The sequence below is a fragment of the Gadus macrocephalus genome, chromosome 6, assembly GCF_031168955.1.
Source record: "Gadus macrocephalus chromosome 6, ASM3116895v1".
In the NCBI taxonomy this organism is placed as follows: domain Eukaryota; kingdom Metazoa; phylum Chordata; class Actinopteri; order Gadiformes; family Gadidae; genus Gadus; species Gadus macrocephalus.
In genome coordinates this window covers 17,880,593-17,899,940 of record NC_082387.1, presented here as the reverse complement: position 1 = coordinate 17,899,940, position 19,348 = coordinate 17,880,593, and the positions used below count along the sequence as shown (strand labels likewise).

At 43.4% G+C, this 19,348-nt stretch overlaps 1 protein-coding gene across 2 annotated transcripts in view; it reads right to left on the bottom strand.

Annotated features, from left to right (window-relative positions):
* Window positions 1–2,025: 2,025 nt before the first annotated feature.
* pde4d (phosphodiesterase 4D, cAMP-specific) overlaps window positions 2,026–19,348 on the bottom strand; it is a 98,847-nt gene continuing 81,524 nt past the window's right edge. For both annotated transcript variants that reach the window (XM_060054644.1, XM_060054645.1), the window contains exons 6-15: window positions 18,941–19,053; window positions 11,823–11,916; window positions 11,339–11,514; window positions 11,021–11,119; window positions 10,737–10,901; window positions 10,285–10,384; window positions 8,501–8,655; window positions 7,303–7,425; window positions 6,555–6,737; window positions 2,026–6,242 (exon numbers count right to left, since the gene is read on the bottom strand). In XM_060054644.1, the coding sequence (XP_059910627.1) occupies window positions 5,694–6,242; window positions 6,555–6,737; window positions 7,303–7,425; window positions 8,501–8,655; window positions 10,285–10,384; window positions 10,737–10,901; window positions 11,021–11,119; window positions 11,339–11,514; window positions 11,823–11,916; window positions 18,941–19,053 (1,757 nt within the window). In that variant the 3' untranslated portion in view covers window positions 2,026–5,693. The remainder of the gene's footprint in view (window positions 6,243–6,554; window positions 6,738–7,302; window positions 7,426–8,500; window positions 8,656–10,284; window positions 10,385–10,736; window positions 10,902–11,020; window positions 11,120–11,338; window positions 11,515–11,822; window positions 11,917–18,940; window positions 19,054–19,348) is intronic.

The following is a 19,348-nucleotide window of genomic DNA, read 5'->3' as shown; positions in this document are numbered from 1 at the left end:
TTTTATTGGTCGTCATGAAAGAAAACATAAGGGGTAACACTGTTGTTTTTTATTGGTCATCATGAAAAAAAACATAAGGGGTAACACTGTTGTCTTTGTCAAATAAAATATAAGGGGTAACACTGTCGTTTTTTATCAGTCATCAAGAAAAAAACAAGGGGTAACACTGTCGTTTTTTTTCATGACGACCAATAAAAAACGACAGTGTTACCCCTTATGTTTTTTTTCATGACGACCAATAAAAAACGACAGTGTAACACTGTCGTTTTTATCAAATGAAACATGAGGGGTGACACTGTCGTTTTTCTTTGGTAGTCACGAAAAAAACCATAAGGGGTAACACTGTTCCTTTTTTTATTGGTCGTAATGAAAAAAAACATAAGGGGTAACACTGTTCCTTTTTTTATTGGTCGTCATGAAAAAAAACATAAGGGGTAACACTGTTGTTTTTTATTGGTCGTCATGAATAAAAACATAAGGGGTAACACTGTTGTTTTTTATTGGTCGTCATGAATAAAAACATGAAGGGGGTAACACTGTTGTTTTTTATTGGTCGTCATGACCTATTGGTCGTTTTTATCAAATGAAACATAAAAAAAACTGTCGTTTTTTATCTGTGGTCATGAAAAACCCATAAGGGGTAACACTGTTGAAAAGTATCGAATAAAACATAGGGGGTAGCACCAGGGACGCGGGAAGTCAGTCCAAGGGGGGGGGGGGGGGGGGTGCTGAGAGAGAGTCTATATAATGACGTCATAATAAATGCTGCGCAACATTCAGGGCTCCGCTCTGATAAACACTCTACTGGTGTGTAAAAAGAGTTCTGCCAACTAGCCACTGTTATTCACAAACGTCAGCAAGTAAACAATGTGGAAATTAGAGTCAACTCGGCTGATACTGTGCTGAATTTCACACTATAACAACATGCCGACAAGCTGTTGCGGTCCGGGATTATACACAGCGTTATAACAAGGATTTAGGAGGTTATTTCTAAAGGTTTAAAAGGAGAGTGACAATAAAAGAAAGCCTTTATTTTCATCCAGAGTTACGAGTTGTCTGATATGAGGAAAGTGACGGTTTCTCCGTCAAGTGAACCGTCCGTCTTTGCTCTTTTTTTGCCAACCAGTTTACGTGCAGGATTCCAGAATCATAACGATAACATTCAACGTGTCTATTAATATGGCAGCAACATTTTACACCAGTTTTAGAATGTTCACTACAACAGATGTTGAACACCAACATGCTTATGTAAAATCAGCATAGTACGATATTCAGCTATCGACAGTTCTGCGTTGTGCGTCATAGCCTACGTCAGCCTACTCAGACAATGTTCTAAATAAATTGAAATGATAATATGATAAATATCATAAAAAGGGTGGGTGTCAATAATTAAATGAAAAATCAAGTTGTATGATAAAATTATAAAAAAAAAAAAAAAGTATTGATTTGTTCATAAAATCTTCTCACTTGCAGTTACAGCCAGAGGCCGCCAGGGGGGGGGGGGGTGCTGCAGCACCCTAAGCACCCCCACTTCCCGCGTCCCTGAATGCCACACATAATATGAATCTCTGATTTAGTCGTGTTTTCCTGTGTTGAGAAACATTTCGTAGGCTACACCCAGAAGATCACTGCACCGGTGTGAAGAACAGCAGAGTGTATGAAAATAATTCACCTATTATGTGTGGTTCTTCTAATCCATTTATTTGCTGGAATTTTTGGAAGAGTCATTTCATAAATTAGAATAAAGGATTGTGTTCCAAATATTAGTATCACTTTGATTTCTTTAGTGTCTAGTATTTGATATCAAAAGTCACAGGAGATGGCGCTGTTATTCAAGAATAAAGAAACTGGCTAAAATGTAAGCGTTTACCTATTATGTTAATCTGTAAATATATTACGTGGAATCAAAACACTGATGTGATACAGCATTGACTACCTGTCACCGACAAACATGAGGTAGGTATTTTGATAGCATTACTGCCAACTCCACAGTGAAACTTACAGTCAAGGAAAGAAGAGTGTCAGCACAATCAACCCATGCTTTATTTAGTCCATTGCATATAAAAAAACTTTTTTTTCATTTGTTATATTTTTTTTACGTAAAGTTGTATGATCTACAGTGCTATCCAATAGACTGCAATTAACAAGGAATCCATTAAAATAACGTTTTAATTGTCTTGTGAAACTTTCAGACAAATAGGCATTCTAAAGACAACCCAAAAAAATATAATCCTGAAGAATTTTTATTTTTTTTAAGTTACAGTTTGTGTATTCCTTTCATTCCATAAAAAATAGAACACATAATGACAAAAAAACCTACTGTTTCCATTGGTCCAGGGCTGTTTAGAATCTACAGTATGCGTGTCAAAATAAGAGTCCTCTTTATAGGACAATAATGCACACCCCCTCCCAAAGCCCTCCCCCCCTCCCGAAATCCCCTTATAGATACTGTCCCTCTACTGTCCAGGCAGAACGATGTGAGTGGTGTTGGGTATTGCAAGTAGTATGAGTGTAAAGTGTGGGCCAAGCACGTATGAGTCAACACACTGTCAGTGTTTCAGCCGTAATTAATGCAGCAGTGGCTGAACATGCAGATGTTTCCTCTAAGCCTTGGTGCGCTCTTTAAACCGTGGTCGGGAGGCAGCTTCATACTTCTGTTTCATTCCCCCCCCTTCAGTGGTAACAGATCCTGTACAATCTGGCAGGTGCAGGCTAAATCATAAACTGTCCGTTTAGTGTACTCATCAGGGGCTGGAGGATGGGGTAGCCGGTGGATCGTTGACACCTGCCTGGTTGTGTTTTTTGCAGGGGGTAAAGGATTGTGTGGATTCGTCCGATAACAGGTCCAATGTAAATGCAGCTCTCAGACATTTAACTATGAAGCTACGCATCACTCAGGTAGTGTGGGGTCTAGGACTTGCAGCAGACCTGAATCATAACATAACGTTATTTCCTAGTTATATAACAATATAAATCACAACAAGTACCACATTTTAGTTTTTTTTCCCGATTCTCACAAAATAAAATGGTGTTTGGCTGTTAAAAAAAAAAAAAAAAAAGGCAACATTTTCACTCGAGTTCCTCTCCTTGTCACATGCCTCTTCTCCAGTCGACAGGACAACCAAGCCAACTTAGCCCCTACTGCAGCAAAAAGAGAGGAGGAAAAGGAAAGCAGATACAAAGTAGTCTAGATGGAACAAATGTGTATTTAGTTTAAGGCACAGCCCATGGGCCAAGGAACAGTTTCCTTATTTAAAAAAACAAAACAATTTGGCTTTGCCCCTCTCTCGACTGAGCTAGCTCTCAGGTAAGCAACACATTGATGGATCTTTCCTGTGTGTGTGTTTGTGTGTGTGTGTGGGGGGGTATATGTGTGTGTGTGTGTGTTTTACACTGCAGAAACATGTGTAATAAACATTCACTCAACAAGAGTTACAATGCAGCCACACCATCACCAAAAGGGATGATACGAATTGATCATTTACAACAAACAGCATCATGGAAATGACAATGATGATAATAATGATAATAATAATAACAATAATAATACCTATATAGTATTTACAGCACAATAAATATATGTTTGTAAACAGCAATAAAACCATAACATTGTATTACAGGTAAGAGCATCGGGTGAGCATGAAAAAAAAAAAAACATAAAACTGAACGCAAAAGAATTGGCACAAAATGAATGAACAAATTAAAAACCAAAAGATTAAATAAATATTTTTCGTAAAGACACTTAAAGCACTATTAAAAATAAAGACTTTTATATGATTTACATGATTGGATGTCTCTGTATGTACATAGAGCGACAATATTTTTGTATAGCTATGAATGATGTGAAGGTACTGTACCATCCTAACATCAAAATGAAAGTTAAAACATCACAGAGATGAAAACAAAAGCAAAGGACTGGTGGCATGGAGTTGTTGAGAAAAGTCTAAAAGTTTACGCGTTGAACAAGGTAAACAAAACGTGTCGAAGTGGTAACATACAGTATCAGTGCATTAAAGTATCTATGTCCCAGGATAAGCGTTCTACTAAGCAACAAAGCTGATTGTCTTGATTTGATGTCAAAAACAAAGACGGCTGTCGAATGCTTATGGTATGAATGGCAAAATCAACCGTAATGACCACGATAACCGTAATATGAACCAAGACAGTATTGATTTCTCTAGCATAACTGGAACTGTGGTGTGACTCTGTTTCAGGGAAAGAATTGAGGCAGGTTCAGTAGAGAGGGTGAACAGTATTCACAGAAAGGGGGGCCAAAACCTTCTTCGAATCATTGAATAATCGCAAAAGCTTTCATAGCGTTTGTATAAAAAATTCCTTAAAGTCTTTTGAACACAATTATCTGCTTTGTGCACCGCACGCACTACTCAAACCTTTTGCCACAAGGTGCATCTCATATCAACTACGAAGCATTGCATGGTGTCAGGATGTCTAGGAGAGGAACTGCAGGCAATGAGAATGAAACGTAAAGGCTTTAAACATCAGAACGAATCTGCGTAAAAAAAAAATAGCATGACGCGACACGTTGGAGACTGGTCATCTGTGAAAACCCCCTTTAGGTATAAAAAGAACAAAAAACAGAAGGGCGGCTTGAACTCATTCAAACAGGCCAATGCCAGCGAACGGTGATGGGAATATTAATATAAATGCTATTGAATATCGTCAGGAGCCAGTGCAACGCTCCTTAATGCACTCCCGATACAATTCAGCCCCGAAAAACATTGAAAAATCACTGTAATCTGGGATGTCGTTCTTTTCTAGCGTAGCGTCTGAGTGTCTCCGTCTGCCTGGCGTCGCTCCTCGACCTCTCGTTGTTGCTCACCGAGGAGAACGCGAGGGGGGAAGCTAGAAAACAAATCTCTGCTTGACATACAGTACCGTATGAAGACAAAGAACGAGGTCTCGGACACTTATTTTTTTCAGTCAGGTTTTCAAGGAAGACTTCCACATCATCAAGAACATACCCTCCAAAAAACAAATCCCAGCATGCTTTGCTACCCCCCAGTGCACTACAGCTTTTCATCCTGGTTGGTCCCCAATCGGATGTTTCTTTTGGCCTCCAAACGGTGTCTCCTAATGTCGCTGAGGGGAAGAAATGGCATCACCATGACACAGACACTCCTTGAGCGCCAGACGGCAGACATCCATGAAACAATGAGGGGCACTTGATAAAACATGAGAGCACGGCTAACGTCCAGGCAAGGCTAACCGGGAGAGGAGTGTCATGGGGCCACGTGCACAGCACCGCGTGGGAAACTAAATGGCTCGTCCCCATCGTACATTGAGGTGTAACAATGATATGGCCGCACACACACAAACAGTCGCACCCACACACACACACACACACACACACAGCGCCATACTACAGTACATACGCGGAAAGGAAAGGAGATTTCCTGAGTGCAAAATAACTTGTTTTAAAAAGTACCGATGGGGCAAAGTAAGTGGGAGCAGTTTAGTTTGGGATGAGGATGGGCTAACAGGCCGAGAGGGAGCAGCACACATTTAGAAAAAATGCAAACATAGATTTAGAAAAAAATTATAATAATAAAAATAAAGGAAAAAACAAAATAAAAACAGGGAAAATAACCCCTCCCCCACCCCTTAAAAAACCTATAAATAATCATCTGTCATTACTAAGAGAAATGGTTCATTCAGCTGCTTTCCATGCGCTGCTATGTATGTGCAGACTTCTCCTCCTCTTCCTCCTCCTTCTCGTTCTCCTCCTGATCTGCTACCTCCTCCACCACCACGCCGGTTGGCGAGCAGGGCGTGGGCGTCGCCCCTTCCTCCCCCTCCCCCCCGTCCCCCTCCTCCTCCTCCCCCACCTCCCCCACCGGTTCGTCCAGGGGGATCTCCGTCGATTCCGAGTCCTGCGTGCAGAGTGTTTTAGAGTCGCTACAGCTGTTCTCCTCCTCGTCTTCCTCGTCTTCCTCCTCCTCCTCCTCCTCCTCCTCCTCCTCCTCCGGCTGGCTGCCACTGTCCTTCTCCGTGTCCGACTCCCCGTCCTCCTCCAGGGTGAGCTCGAACTGGAACTTGTCCCCCCCGGGGGGCCGGCTGCCGTCGTCAGGGTCGTCGGGGGCGGGGGAGGGGCTCTGGGGGATGGTGCTCTGGTACCACTCGCGGTTGTCCTCCAGCGTGTCCAGGATGTCCTGGGCGTCCGGGTGCACCAGGTCGGCCCACGTCTCCCACAGCGGGTGGACGATGTAGTCGATGAAGCCCACCTGCGGACGTGGGGGACGGGGGCTTAGACAGGCCGAGGAGTGGGTGTGTTTGTGTGTCCAAATAACAATAACCTAACCCTAACAATGTTCATTGGTTATGTTAATGTATAATTGTGTGGATTTTATATTGTACATATATATATAATTGCGTGCGTATGTGTGTGTGTTTGTGTTGGTTTGTGTGAGTGAGTGAGTGAGCGACTGTGTCTGTATGTGTCTGTGTTTGTGTGTCCGTGTCCGTACCTGTTGTGTTTGCGTGTGTGCCTGTGTGTGTGCACGTGTGCGCGTGTGCTTGCGTGCGCGCGCGTGTACCTGGCTCTTCTCCACCGAGGCGTTGTGCTTGTCACACATGGGGCTGATCTCCATGCCCCGCTCCCTCTCCCGGTCCCCCTGGCTGAAGAACTCCTCCATGATGCGGTCCGTCCACTGGCGGTACAGCTGCAGGGGCTTGGTGGGGTTGCTCAGGTCCGCACAGTGCACCATGTTCTGGAGTACCTGGACGCACCGACACCAGCGACAAACTCAGTGGCCGCTACGCCCCTTACAACCGCCAGTGAAACGACTGACAGTGACTGTAGCGGTTAGCATTCATCTATCTACGATATGTTCCTGCATTAGTAGGAGGGAGAAGGTGGCCTTGCATGAGCATACAAAGTAGGGATGTTAATGATTCATTCGTAATCAAATAATCGCCGTTTCAAATTTGAAACGATAGAAAATGTATTCACCGACAATGTAGGTTTTATTTACCACTTCTTAAAAATGGGTTTGGTTTGGTCTGTCTTGTTCGCCTAGAAATAGACAGGCTGACAAGAGCAGCCGTCTCCAGCGAGTGCCGGTTTGTTTTACTATTCGGTTGGTTTAAATTATTTGTGCTTCATGAGTTAATTTTTCAAATAACTAATGCCGATAACAATATAGATAAAACAAGAGAGGAAAAATACATGCATTTTGTGTCTCAGTAATTATTAATGATTCATTGATTATTGATTGTTAACGTGTTCAACGATCAGTTAAGGAGAATGCATGACGCAAGTTGTTAAGGGTGTTGAGGCCGGACCTGTATTCTGTCCGAGTAGTTGTCGAGGAGCAGGACACCGGAGCTCGTCACTTTCTTGGTTTCCACCATGGTCTTCAGGTCGGCCAGTAGGTTCATGTGCTTGGACATGTCTGTTGCGAGGACCTGGACAACACAGATCATGCATAAATTAACACTTAAATCAATGTACAGTCAACATCAAACGATATTAAGGACTAGTTAATCACCTTGTCAGTAATTGGTAAAACTTTCTATTTGTTTAAATGCAATACAAGAATACTCAAAAGGTGGCAGCAAAACCGTTGACCAAATCACTAGCATATCTAGAATTCAACATATGAGCATAGCTGGTAATCACCAAACAATTAGTCACATAGCACTCATAGGCATACCTAGAATTCTCCATACAATTAGTAGATAGCATAAAACAAGCATTAGCATAGCTAAATTCACAATTCATTAAACCATGACAATATCTAGAAACCACCAAACCATTAGCATAGCTATAAAAAACAGTAATCAAACCACTGGCATGGTTTGAATTTACCAAACCGTTAGCGTCGTTAGAATTTCCCAAATCATTAGCATTGCCAGAATTCACCATGAACAGTAATCATATCTACAATTGATTAGCATAGCTAGAATTCACCATAGAACACATCAAATTATTTGCATAGCTAGAATTCCCAATTTATCAAAACGTTAGAATAACTCAATTTCTCCAAATCATTAGCATAGCTACAAGAAACAGTAACCAAACCACTAGCATCGCTAGAATTTACCAAACTGTTTGAATTGCTAGAATTCACCAAACCCTTAGCATTGCTAGAATTTACCAAGCCCTTAGCATTGCTAGAATTCTACAAACCCTTAGCATAGCTAGAATTCCCCAAACCCTTGGCATCCAAATAATTCACCTAGCCCTTAGCCTGGCAAGAATTCTCCAAACCCTTAGCATTGCTAGAATTACCCAGCCATTAGCATCCCAAGAATTCACCAAACCCTTTGCATTGCTAGAATTCACCAAACCATTAGCATTAGCATCTCAAGAATTCACCAAACCCTTATCATTGCTTGAATTCACAAAATCATTAGCATCTCAGGAATTCACCAAACCCTTTGCATTGCTAGAAGTCACCAAACCATTAGCATTAGAATCTCAAGAATTCACCTAACCATTAGCCTAGCTAAACCGTCAGTGGATGCGGTCTGAACTTACAATGTCGATGACCATCTTGCGCAGTGATTGTCGTTGTTTTTTGGTCAGGTTCTGAAAGATGTCACAGTTCTCCTCCTGCAGGAGCTTGAAGCCAACGGCCAGGTGGTGGTTCTCCAGCACCGACGAGTCATTGTACATCAGCGCCAGCTCAGAGTCTGGGAACACGACAGCACACACGTTACAGACAGGGAGCATTCAAAAGGTACAATCTGCTGAAAACAGAGGATGAGGTAAGATGTTATTTTTTAACCTCATGATCCCACTTTTTTTCATTTATCTTTCAGAAAATTGTTGGTTTGTACACGACACACGGTCAAATAAAAAAAAAGTACCGTATTGATGTATTAGCTGCAACGTGAACACAGTTTTGCATCTTTGAACATTTCAATGTTCGTGTAATTAGGCGTGTGGTGGTGATGGAACGACCCCAAATAAAAGTGATGACTTCTACGGTTATTTTGGCTCAAACCCCTATAATGTACTCAGTGATACCCCTTTTCCAACAACGTGGTTTCAGTGCAGTTCTTGGCTTTTCCACATAAATAATACTGGCTCCGGGCCAGAAAATCAGGTTCCAACTCAGAACCAACTCTACGCTGGTCCAGAAACAAGAACCAGTGATGTCTAGCACTGGGTTAGCGTGATTTTAACACGTTAATTTTCGCCGTTACTTTTAACGCCTGACGCGTTGCTAGGCAACATGGTCGTATGCGCTGACGCATTGAGGTGGCTCTACTCTAGCCCTAGAGTCTATGGAAAATCAAGCTGGTTCTTAAGGACTTGGCGCGCGGAACCAACAGTGAACCAGCACAAGCAGCAGCCCAGCACCAGCACCGGGTTTGCATTGGGGGGAAGGGGGTACAAGAGGAGCAGTTGGAAAATAATGTGGTCACACTTGGTTTGTTATGTTCCCATCGATGGAGAGGTTTCCCCTCTCTGGGTCACTTGAAGGTCTACCCAGCTGTATTTAGATTTTCCATTAGGATGCATTAGTCCTGCCCAGGAGAAAGAGGATCCCACTCTGAGGTTGTCTGGAGCTGCCTAACAGGGGTGACTCACGCTGCCTCACTCAGGGAATCCCTCTCCCCTCTGGTGTTAGGGTGACATCGTATTCGATTTTTCCCCCTTGCCATTCCAATTCACGTTGGGTAAGGCTGTTTTCTTATCCAATCATATGTGCAATAGAAAGGAAGAACGTAGGAGATGGGTGTCCCAGCAAGGTACAAAACAGTGTTCTGCACATCTGCCTTCTAGTTTTAAACTCATTTCAAATAATTAAATTGCGTCTGATGGGGCAACTTGCTCATGTTTGATATGTAGATGCATTTAGATTTAATTGAACCTAATGATTGAACGATATTTAACTCATTTTAAGGCCTCCCAAGCTTTAAGGCCTGCCAAGTGGTACCTTTTAAAATACACCATTCATTGCCTCCATGAACTCCACTGGCTTTAAAACACAAATCAGAGTCCCCTCATTTAAATAATGAAAGAATCAGTCTTTGTGTGGTGTGTATGTCAGTGTGTTTCTGCCTCTGTGTGGTTCTGTATGTGTGTGTTCGTATGTATGTGTCTGCCTGTGTGCCTATGTGTGTGTATGTCTGTGTGCATGTGTGTGTGTGTCTGCATGTGTGTGTATGTGTCTGTGTGTGTCTGCCTGTGTGCATATGTGTGTGTATGTCTTTGTGTGGGTGTCTGTGCGCATCTGCATCTGTGTGTGCACGTGCACAGGGCTGAGACGTGGTGTGACGTGGATGTTAACTCTGGGCCGTATTTAGACTCACTGGTGTTGATGAGGAACTGGTTGGAAACACCAGGATGGTCCACGTCGTGAATCGCACTGGCAAAGATGGCAGCTAGGATCTCCAGGTCTGTGAACACAGCCTGGAACGCACATCACAATCACATCAGATGTGTTGCCCCGGTACATTTGCAAGATACTAGGATTTGGTTGACTGAAAAGAATTACAACTGTACACGGATAATGAGATCAGGGGAAGGCAGAAAGAAGGAGAATGAAATCAATTGATGAAGGAATCCAGTGTGTGCGTGCATGTGTGTGTGTGTGTTTGTGCGTGCATGCGTGACTAAGAGCCATCAATTGATCTTTGAGCTAGCATTTCTTTGAAGCTAGTTGAATTTGGGCGTGGTGTGGATTGTGCTGTGTGTGTGTGTGTGTGTGTGTGTGTGTGTGTGTGTGTGTGTGTGTGTGTGTGTGTGTGTGTGTGTGTCTCACCTCGAGGGCGGGGGTGGAGAGCAGCACGTGAGTGGACTGAGTGACGTCAGCAGCGTGGATGTTGTTATGGTAGGCCACATCGCCATGGTAATGGTCTTCTAAGGTCATCAGGTACGTTATAAAGGTGTCAAGTGGGATTTTGAATGTTTTTAACAAGTCTCTCTCCTAGGGATTACAAGAAAGAAAAATAACAAGGAGGTTTATAAATGAGCCCGACTGAAAATAGTATAGCAATAGTAAAATATTAAACTATAAAGTTTGTTGTTCAAGATTCAGATTGTCACCTGGAATATCGTGTGCATCATGACCGTTAGTGGCCGGTTCCCGGAGAACTCTGTGATTTTATACACGTTAAGGCCCCATTTATTCACATCTTCCATTTCCTGGTGAATTGATACAGAAAAAAATAAATGTGAATGACAATTCCTTTTTATGTTTAGACCTTTCTACCATACCAGCTTTTACTTTCCACATTCAAAACCTGTTGAAAACCCTTTTTATCCAAAACACACTCTTGATTAACAGACTGTCCATCGGTAACCTATTCACATTGTTCAACACACAACACATCATACACACACAGTCTCAAACCCAACACGCACGTTAGCCAGCTCGTCCTCCGTCTCGGTCTTGACGCCGAAGCGAGGGATGCTGGAGTGGGTGAGGCTGGACGAGTGCTGCAGCTTCTTCACCCCGCTGATCTGGGACATGGGCTTGGTCTTCTTCTCCTTCTCCTTCTGGTTCTGAGGGCAGGGCATCTCCACCTCATGCTGCTTGTCTGTCGGGGAGAGACGGCCAAACCACAGCACACACTTGGTTGAGTGAAGGAGGGCTTTGCTCCCCGTTATGGAGACACAAAATAAATGGTGTTTAATTTATTTTATATTGTTTATTTATTGACACTTTTTTGAGCACCTTAATTCATCAAAACATAGTTTGTGGTTAGCTACTGTCAACCATACATTGGTATTTTTTCTTTTTTTATAAAATATAAATACTTGCACAGGCCCTGTGTCTGCGTGTGAATGGAGTCTGTTGAGAAAATGTGTGTTTGGATTGAGACCCCGGTGTGCCGGCCCCACTCACCCAGGAAGGTACTGGAGATGAACTCAGACACCTGGTTACCAGAACGGCTCATTTCTGAGAGGTGACTGAGCTCCCTGTTCAGCATCCTCTTGAACTGAAAGAGACAAGCAAATAGACACACGCACGCACATACAGGCAAACACACACACGGACACACACACACACACAGACGGACAAAAACACAAAGAGACGAGGGTTATTCATCTGACCAGTTTTGCAGGGATTGGCTGTACGTAAGAGGAACTTTTGCATGCAACAAAGTAGGAATACAGATGAACACACAAAGAGAATTAGAGAGGGCATTGTGTCCTTATGAATGATGCATTCAGGATTTCTTTATTTTTTAATGAATATGGTTCAGTGGCGCAAAGATTTGATAACTTTCATTTACACATGATAAACCCAGTGAAACAAATGATGCAAATTGATTAAATAATTGAAATGAAATGTACAATGGAAACGTAATAGAAGGGCACTGCTTAGACCACAGGATCAGGGACGCAGCTGTGGGGCTGAGCGTGGCAGCAGAGCCAGAGGGGCCTGGAATAGAGGTAACCACCTGGGTTCGGTGACGCGACGGGACGGCAATGTCAAAATGAAGCCAGTATCATTCAGATAATGATGTGCTTTTCAAATATGTATAGGCACATATATCATTAAAATGATTAGAGTAAAATGGTACATTGGTATGGGTAGTTACATTACTTTTTATTTGATTGCTCACAAAACGAAGCTGTAGACATTGGATTGGTTTTAATACATTTCCCATGAGTCAACTTTTACTCTGTCTCTCTATCTCTCTTGAACCCCCCCGCCCTCTTATCCTGGTCTTAATTGGAGTGGCTTGCTCCAAATTTAGCCCCATGCTTTGATTTGATGGCCAAACTGATTGACATGGAGAAAAGATTGCTTGAAATCAGACGTTTCCCCAAGTGATTGCGCAGCAAGATAATTGCATATGCGATTGCAAAAAAAAAAAAAAATTAAACAAAGACAATGGACCCTCTGGTTTCCTAACATATTGTGTATGTGAATGGAATGATTCTATCGAACATTATTGATCACTTAAATTATTCAATTATGACAGAGGGCAGAGTGCTTAATGCATAATTGAGTCCAGTGTGCTTTAAACTGGACATATATTAGCCCAAAATATGTCCTCTTAAAAATAATTAAAACCAATAATATATAGAAACGTGACTCTCGTTGTATTGACAAGCACTACAGTCAGATAAAAAAAAAAACATATTTACTTAATTCAATGAGGTTATATTTGCATTATCCAATCCAAAACTGTATTGAAACATAAAATTGCATAATTTCACAGAAGCTTAGTAGATACCACCCTTCCTGGTACGTTTAGTCCCACAGACGTCATCCTACCAACATAACATTGGAACTAAAATCACCTAGCAAAACAGCTTATAAAAATGTATTGGACCTGATGTGCATCTGACATCTGTAAAAATTTATTATCCTTGTCTTGAAAAATGATAGGATATGATTGACATTTAATCGAAAAAAACTAATGGTGGCTGACTTTAACATAGCGTTTCTATATCTTTACTCTTACCTTTATGTAGCCCCATGAGACAGAGAGCAGGTAGTTAACTTCAGGCATTTTGACAAATCGACAAGAGACCAAAAAGAAAAACCAGTTGAAACGACGGAGAGCTCGCGATGAAAAAGCACACGCAGGTTGGTGGTTCCAGTCGAACCCACTCGCTGTGGGTCGGTTCTGACGAGTCCAACCCAGTCCTCAAGAATCTGAGAATAATGCCTCACATTTCTAAAACGTGGATGTCCAAAAGAAAACCGCTCGTATTCCGGGACGTGCCGAGCGAGCAGTGTTCAGGGAGAAAAGTAGGGCTCCCTGCAGATCCAACCAGAGCGCATCGTGACCAACCCCCCCCCCCCCCCCCCCGCCCCCCAAAAAATCATACACACTGGCACGCTTCTTACACACACACACACACACACACACACACACATGCACACAAAGCAGAACATGCACTGACATGCGCACAGCACTCCCATACAGAGACACGCTGCTGAGGAGGTGAATAATTGATGGAGGTGTGGATGCCTGGTTGACGCTAAAGCAACAGGACGGCAAGATTCCTCTGTCAACAGCTTCCAAACCAGGCGGGCGTCCTGGCTGGCTGCCTCCCTCCACGTCTGACATAAGCTTCCCATGTGAAGAACATTGCCTGGTTTTTCCCTTTTTCTCTACACTACGTCGCCCAACACTAGCAAATCAGGGCACAGAGTAGGGGGAGCGGTGAGATCATCGTGGATCCGGATTGGCCGGGAGTGGAAGAGCGTTGAGGTCATCTTCTGTCTGATCGAGGGTAGAGGGTACCGTGGAAACTTAGCACAACTCCTCTGGGATCCTCTGGATCTGGTGTGTGCATAGTACATTTTTAGTACATTCAGCGATTCTTTTTTACCGATATTACACAAGAGGAAGGGAGATGTATCAGACTCGAGGCAATATCATATTCGAGGTCGTGCTGTTGTACTGAATATCAGCACGACTGGGCCGGTGGCCTTGTACCTACAACTGAATCACAGCCCTGCTGATATTCAGTAGAACAGCACGACCTCGACTGGGATATTGCTTTTGTACCCTAGTTCTACAAGCGTCCATTTATTAGTTAACAGCAATAAGCGGTCACAGATTATGATTGGTTTGTTTAATCATTTATTTGGCTCAGCTAACAAAAAATAGTTCCACAACTGGAATGGGACCGGCATGTTGCCAAGCAACATAAACATTTTCCTGCACACTAACTTGCTTATTTGTGTAGGTCTACACATTACCGCAGGACAGCTACTTTGTATCTTGTACATTTATCTGTATGTTTCAATCATTGTGCAATTTGTATCGTTAAGGCGAGACACGGCAGGCAAAATCATCGATTTTTCAGTCACTGGTCAATTTTGATATTTTGATATTCTGTCATATGTGTTCCGTGGTATCATTGGAAAGAACTCGATCTGCTGCACAACATAAAACTGATATCTGATTGGCTGGACTCGATTTCCGACCGGACGATTGGTTCGAATGTATCACATGGTATGCTCTCAAGCTTCCTGGTTAGCTTTTGCCATAAGAATCTTTAAAGGCCGTTTTCTCAAAATGAGTTTTTCCTCACACGCCAAGCAAGAAATCTCCACTTCTGTAGCACCTACATGCACCAAACTTTAGAATCTTATTCTCAGCTACTATATGAAGATTTGTACAGTGGGATTTGTTGATATATCATTCTTGGCCTGATTTACATGACATTTTATGCATAAAAATAGGGCGGCAATACATTTTTTTAAGGCATTGGCAGTATTTTCTGATTAACTGGATAACGAAAGGAGATATCCATAATCCCCTTTGTAAATATTTTTCTACTTAATATAGTAACAACATGAAAAAATTATTTTGAGCCTGGCTTTTTCCAATGGTCAGATTCTTCGTTTCAAAATGTATGCATATTTGCGCATATTTTATTAGATATAGCCTAATTAGCATATCTTAACATACAATTACAGAAAACTTCCAATGCATTTTCTTCTTCTAATCATGTGGCTAATCAACCGGTAAAGTTTCATAAAGATATCTGTAAGTAAAAAAAAAAAATCCTATTCACCTGCCGTGTCTAACGGCCATTATAAATACCCCGACAGTGGAGTGATACATGTATATTTCAAAGTCCCAGGGCTGTTATACTCAATAATCAGCACACTCATGCAATGCCTCTTGTCCAATGAAATGACCTGGTCGGAACAAACTGTTCATGCTTACGTGTGCATGCTGAACGTGCTTACGTGTGTGTCTGTGAGCGCGTGTGAGTATCTGTGTGTATCAACTGACCTACAGCGGGAGAAGATGCTCAGAGCAGGTGACCTCACTCCTTTGTGAAGCAGCATTCCCACATAACGCTAGATTTTTCCCATCAGGGTGAGTCACGTCGACATCACCGGGGCGAGGATGAGCGATGTGCTCAACAATTAAAACACGCTAAGCAGGGGGGGGGATCAAAGACGGTACCAGCAGAGACGTCTGATGTTAGCCACCAGCGCACGCCAAGGGAAGGGCATTGTGTGAGTCTCCCGCGGGCCTCTGTGTACAGAGAGGTGTATTGAATGGGGTCTCAAGCTGTCTCTGCTTACTTTACACCTTACCTCTACAGAGGGCCGCTGGAGGCAATTTGCAGCTAGACGGGAGCAGTGGCTGAAGCAGATGTGACCGCACGCACGGACACACACACGCACGCACACAAACACACACATGCTCGCCTACACACACACACACACACACACAAACACACCAGCACCACGGCACATACACTTTCAGAATTATCCACACTTTCAGAATATCTCCAGCACCACACACAAAACACACACACACACACACACACACACACGCAGGCACACACACGCACACACCGACACGTGCAATCACACGCACAGACACAGAGGAGCCATCGATAAATCATGAGAGGTGCAAACACCATCATTCGGTACGGATCAGAACGAGTCTCACGAGGGATAGCTGTGACTTCTATGTTGTGGTTTTTGGTGCGAGGCGTATCCAAAAATATCCATTCCCTGCTGTATATAGCACTCTCCATGCATTCTGTTCCCGTTGCTTCTTCTCACATGCCCACATGTATTGTTGGTGGCAGAGGGCGACTGCTCAGACGGCCGCTCGGGGTGGCTTACATCACTGACACTGGGGTTTGTTCCGCTGCCCGGCCATTGTCATAAAGGTAAGGAGGGAGCGACCGCCGCCTTTAAACCAAATCCCTCCGCATTTGTGATGGAGCTCGAACACGGTGCTTTGTGATGTCACCTTTTGCTCTAGCCTGTACTTTGAGGTTAGACTGTCGGACATCTTTTATTTTGGGCCTGAGCAGGCACTCTGTACACTTTGATGGGCGCACACTAACAATGAAACATTAGTGTAGAGTTGAAGTGGCACAAGACCTGCCAAGACCATGACACCTAACCACAGGGCCTTAACACAGCAATGATGATACTATTACTACTACTGTGGGCTAAGAGGAATATATCAATTTATATTTAGTGTGTTTATCCGGTGCCGGATGAATTGTATTGCATTGTATAGTGTATTGTGAGTGTGTATGTGCTACACTCTTTGTGTAGTTATATCAGAGTCTTGTAATCCTGTGTGGGATGGGCCACTTGTGGCGCATGACACGAAAATAAACATAATCAAACATCAAACTACTACTACCACCTATAATAATGTTAGTTATAATATTAGAATAAGAACTTAAAGGTATGACAGCTCTTTGGATCGATATTGCTGTTGGGTAAATTCTGGGGACTGACTTAATAATACATAAGGAATAAAGGGTGAATTGAGCTCAACAGGAGGCCTGTGGACACAGCTACCAGAGGAGGCCCAGCTAAGGCGGCTACGTAGCAATATTGTGTTTTCGAGGGGCCATTGTATGCACACGTATACATATGCGCATGTGCGCATGGCGTGTGTGTTGTTGGAGTGAGAAGGCAGTTTTTCTTTTTTTTTTCTCTTGCTAGGCCCGTGGTTGTTGCCATGACAACCGGAGACAGCCGCGCTCTGTGAGCAACGGTGAGACACCGCATATTTACACCCTTGCGTTCTCGAGACCTTTTTCTTCAAAAAAAACACCCGGTCAAAATACAAAAAGGAAATATGAAATGTGACGCGGACATCTTTGAGATGAGGTTGTGTGCATGGCGCGCGTGTTCCTTTGTCCTGGCTTGTCTTACCCACAGCGTATCATCTTCCCCCCCCGCGCCCCCCCCCCCCCCCCCCCCGTGCCCCTCCCCCTATTGTGACATCACGGTGTGTGACATCACCAGAGCCCAGAGCTGATCGGCATGCAGAGCACCATGGCAGGGCCCCACCAACCACCCACCACCACCACCACCACCACCACCACCTCCACCTCTCAGTAAAAAGGGGACTGGGCATGCTCACTGCATAGCTCTGTGCCTGCATGACAATGCTTCTGCTCTGCCTTACGCACAAAGAGAAAACAACACATGCACCTTGATGCGTGCCCCCTTGGCTGACTGTAGAAACAGTACACGTTACAACAGCCAGACACCACACTATCTATCTATCTATCTATCTATCTATCTATCTATCTATCTATCTATCTATCTATCTATCTATCTATCTATCTATCTATCTATCTATCTATCTATCTATCTATCTATCTATCTATCTATCTATCTATCTATCTATCTAGCAGGGAGGGGAATAAACCTGTGGGGGGGAATCTAGAGCATAACAGTTTTTGATGGTAAAGAAATAACATTAACGCTAGGAGGGGTGGTTAAATAGAAATCGAATCGATTCTCTATCATTTTATTCAGCGTTTGATAATTATCAGTGTCATAATGTTATCAATATATATCAACCAATGGATATTCCTGGGATTTTGTACACTGTCTATATACATGAATAAATACATGATCCAGTTAAGGTTTGAATGATTCATTTCAACAGCTTTATTTGTTGGATGAGAAGTCTTCATAACAGCTTTTAACTTCATCCCTCTAGCAAAAAAGGTTGTCAGGGGACTTATTACGAAAATGTAATGACTAGAATTTCTCAGAAATGAAAATGGAGGTGCAAGCACAGTGTTGGTACCTCCACCATCACCACAACAAATGCGCCAAATTGCATTCTGGGAATCAGCAAAGAAATTACACAACACCCAGACGGCTGAGGAGGAGAAACCTTTCATTATGATCACAAAGTGGATGAACACACTGTTGCTTCATTTACCTTGCTATATTCTAAAAGCAGACCCAAACAGTGCTCGCTCAAAGGCAAAGTAATGTTGTATTAGGTGTACTGAACTAACATGATTTTGACCTACTTCAGTGACATAGCGCTGGGTATATGTTAGTGTGTATGTTAGTGTTACTGTGTTCACTAGGGAGGCGTGCATGCATATTAGTGAAACAGGGGTTATGAGGTGGTGTAGTGAATTATCATTCCCGACCATGTCTACTTCCCTTTTCGTAGTGTCGTAAGTGGTAACACAGTGCTCTCAATCCTGAAGGATTATAACAGGTGTGAAGGAGACAGTTCTTCTCACCTTGTTGGAGGCCATCTCGCTGACCGAGTGCCTGGTCTGCAGGGTCTCTAGCTGGTCCAGACACCAGTCCAGCTCCTCCAGGGTCTCGGTGGCCAGCTTCTGGTAGGCCTCCTCTGCAGGACCGAGACAGGAGGGCAGAGGATCAGTAAGGGCCCTCTTCAGAGGGCTAGCGGACTCTCCGGGCCTGCCCGGGTCTCCCACCCCACAGACAGCTACGCTGGGATACCCCGAGTGAACACATGGGAGACTCTTCATGCTGGAGAGCCTGGGCCAGGAGTTTTTAATGCTAGCCCCGTGGTCTACGGTGGGCTCCTCAAGGCAAGGCCTGTCCCTGGAAAAAATGTAGTGTCCAAAGGGGCTGAATTTCTCCTTCCACTGCTCCCAAAAAACAAAGTACCACAGGAACAG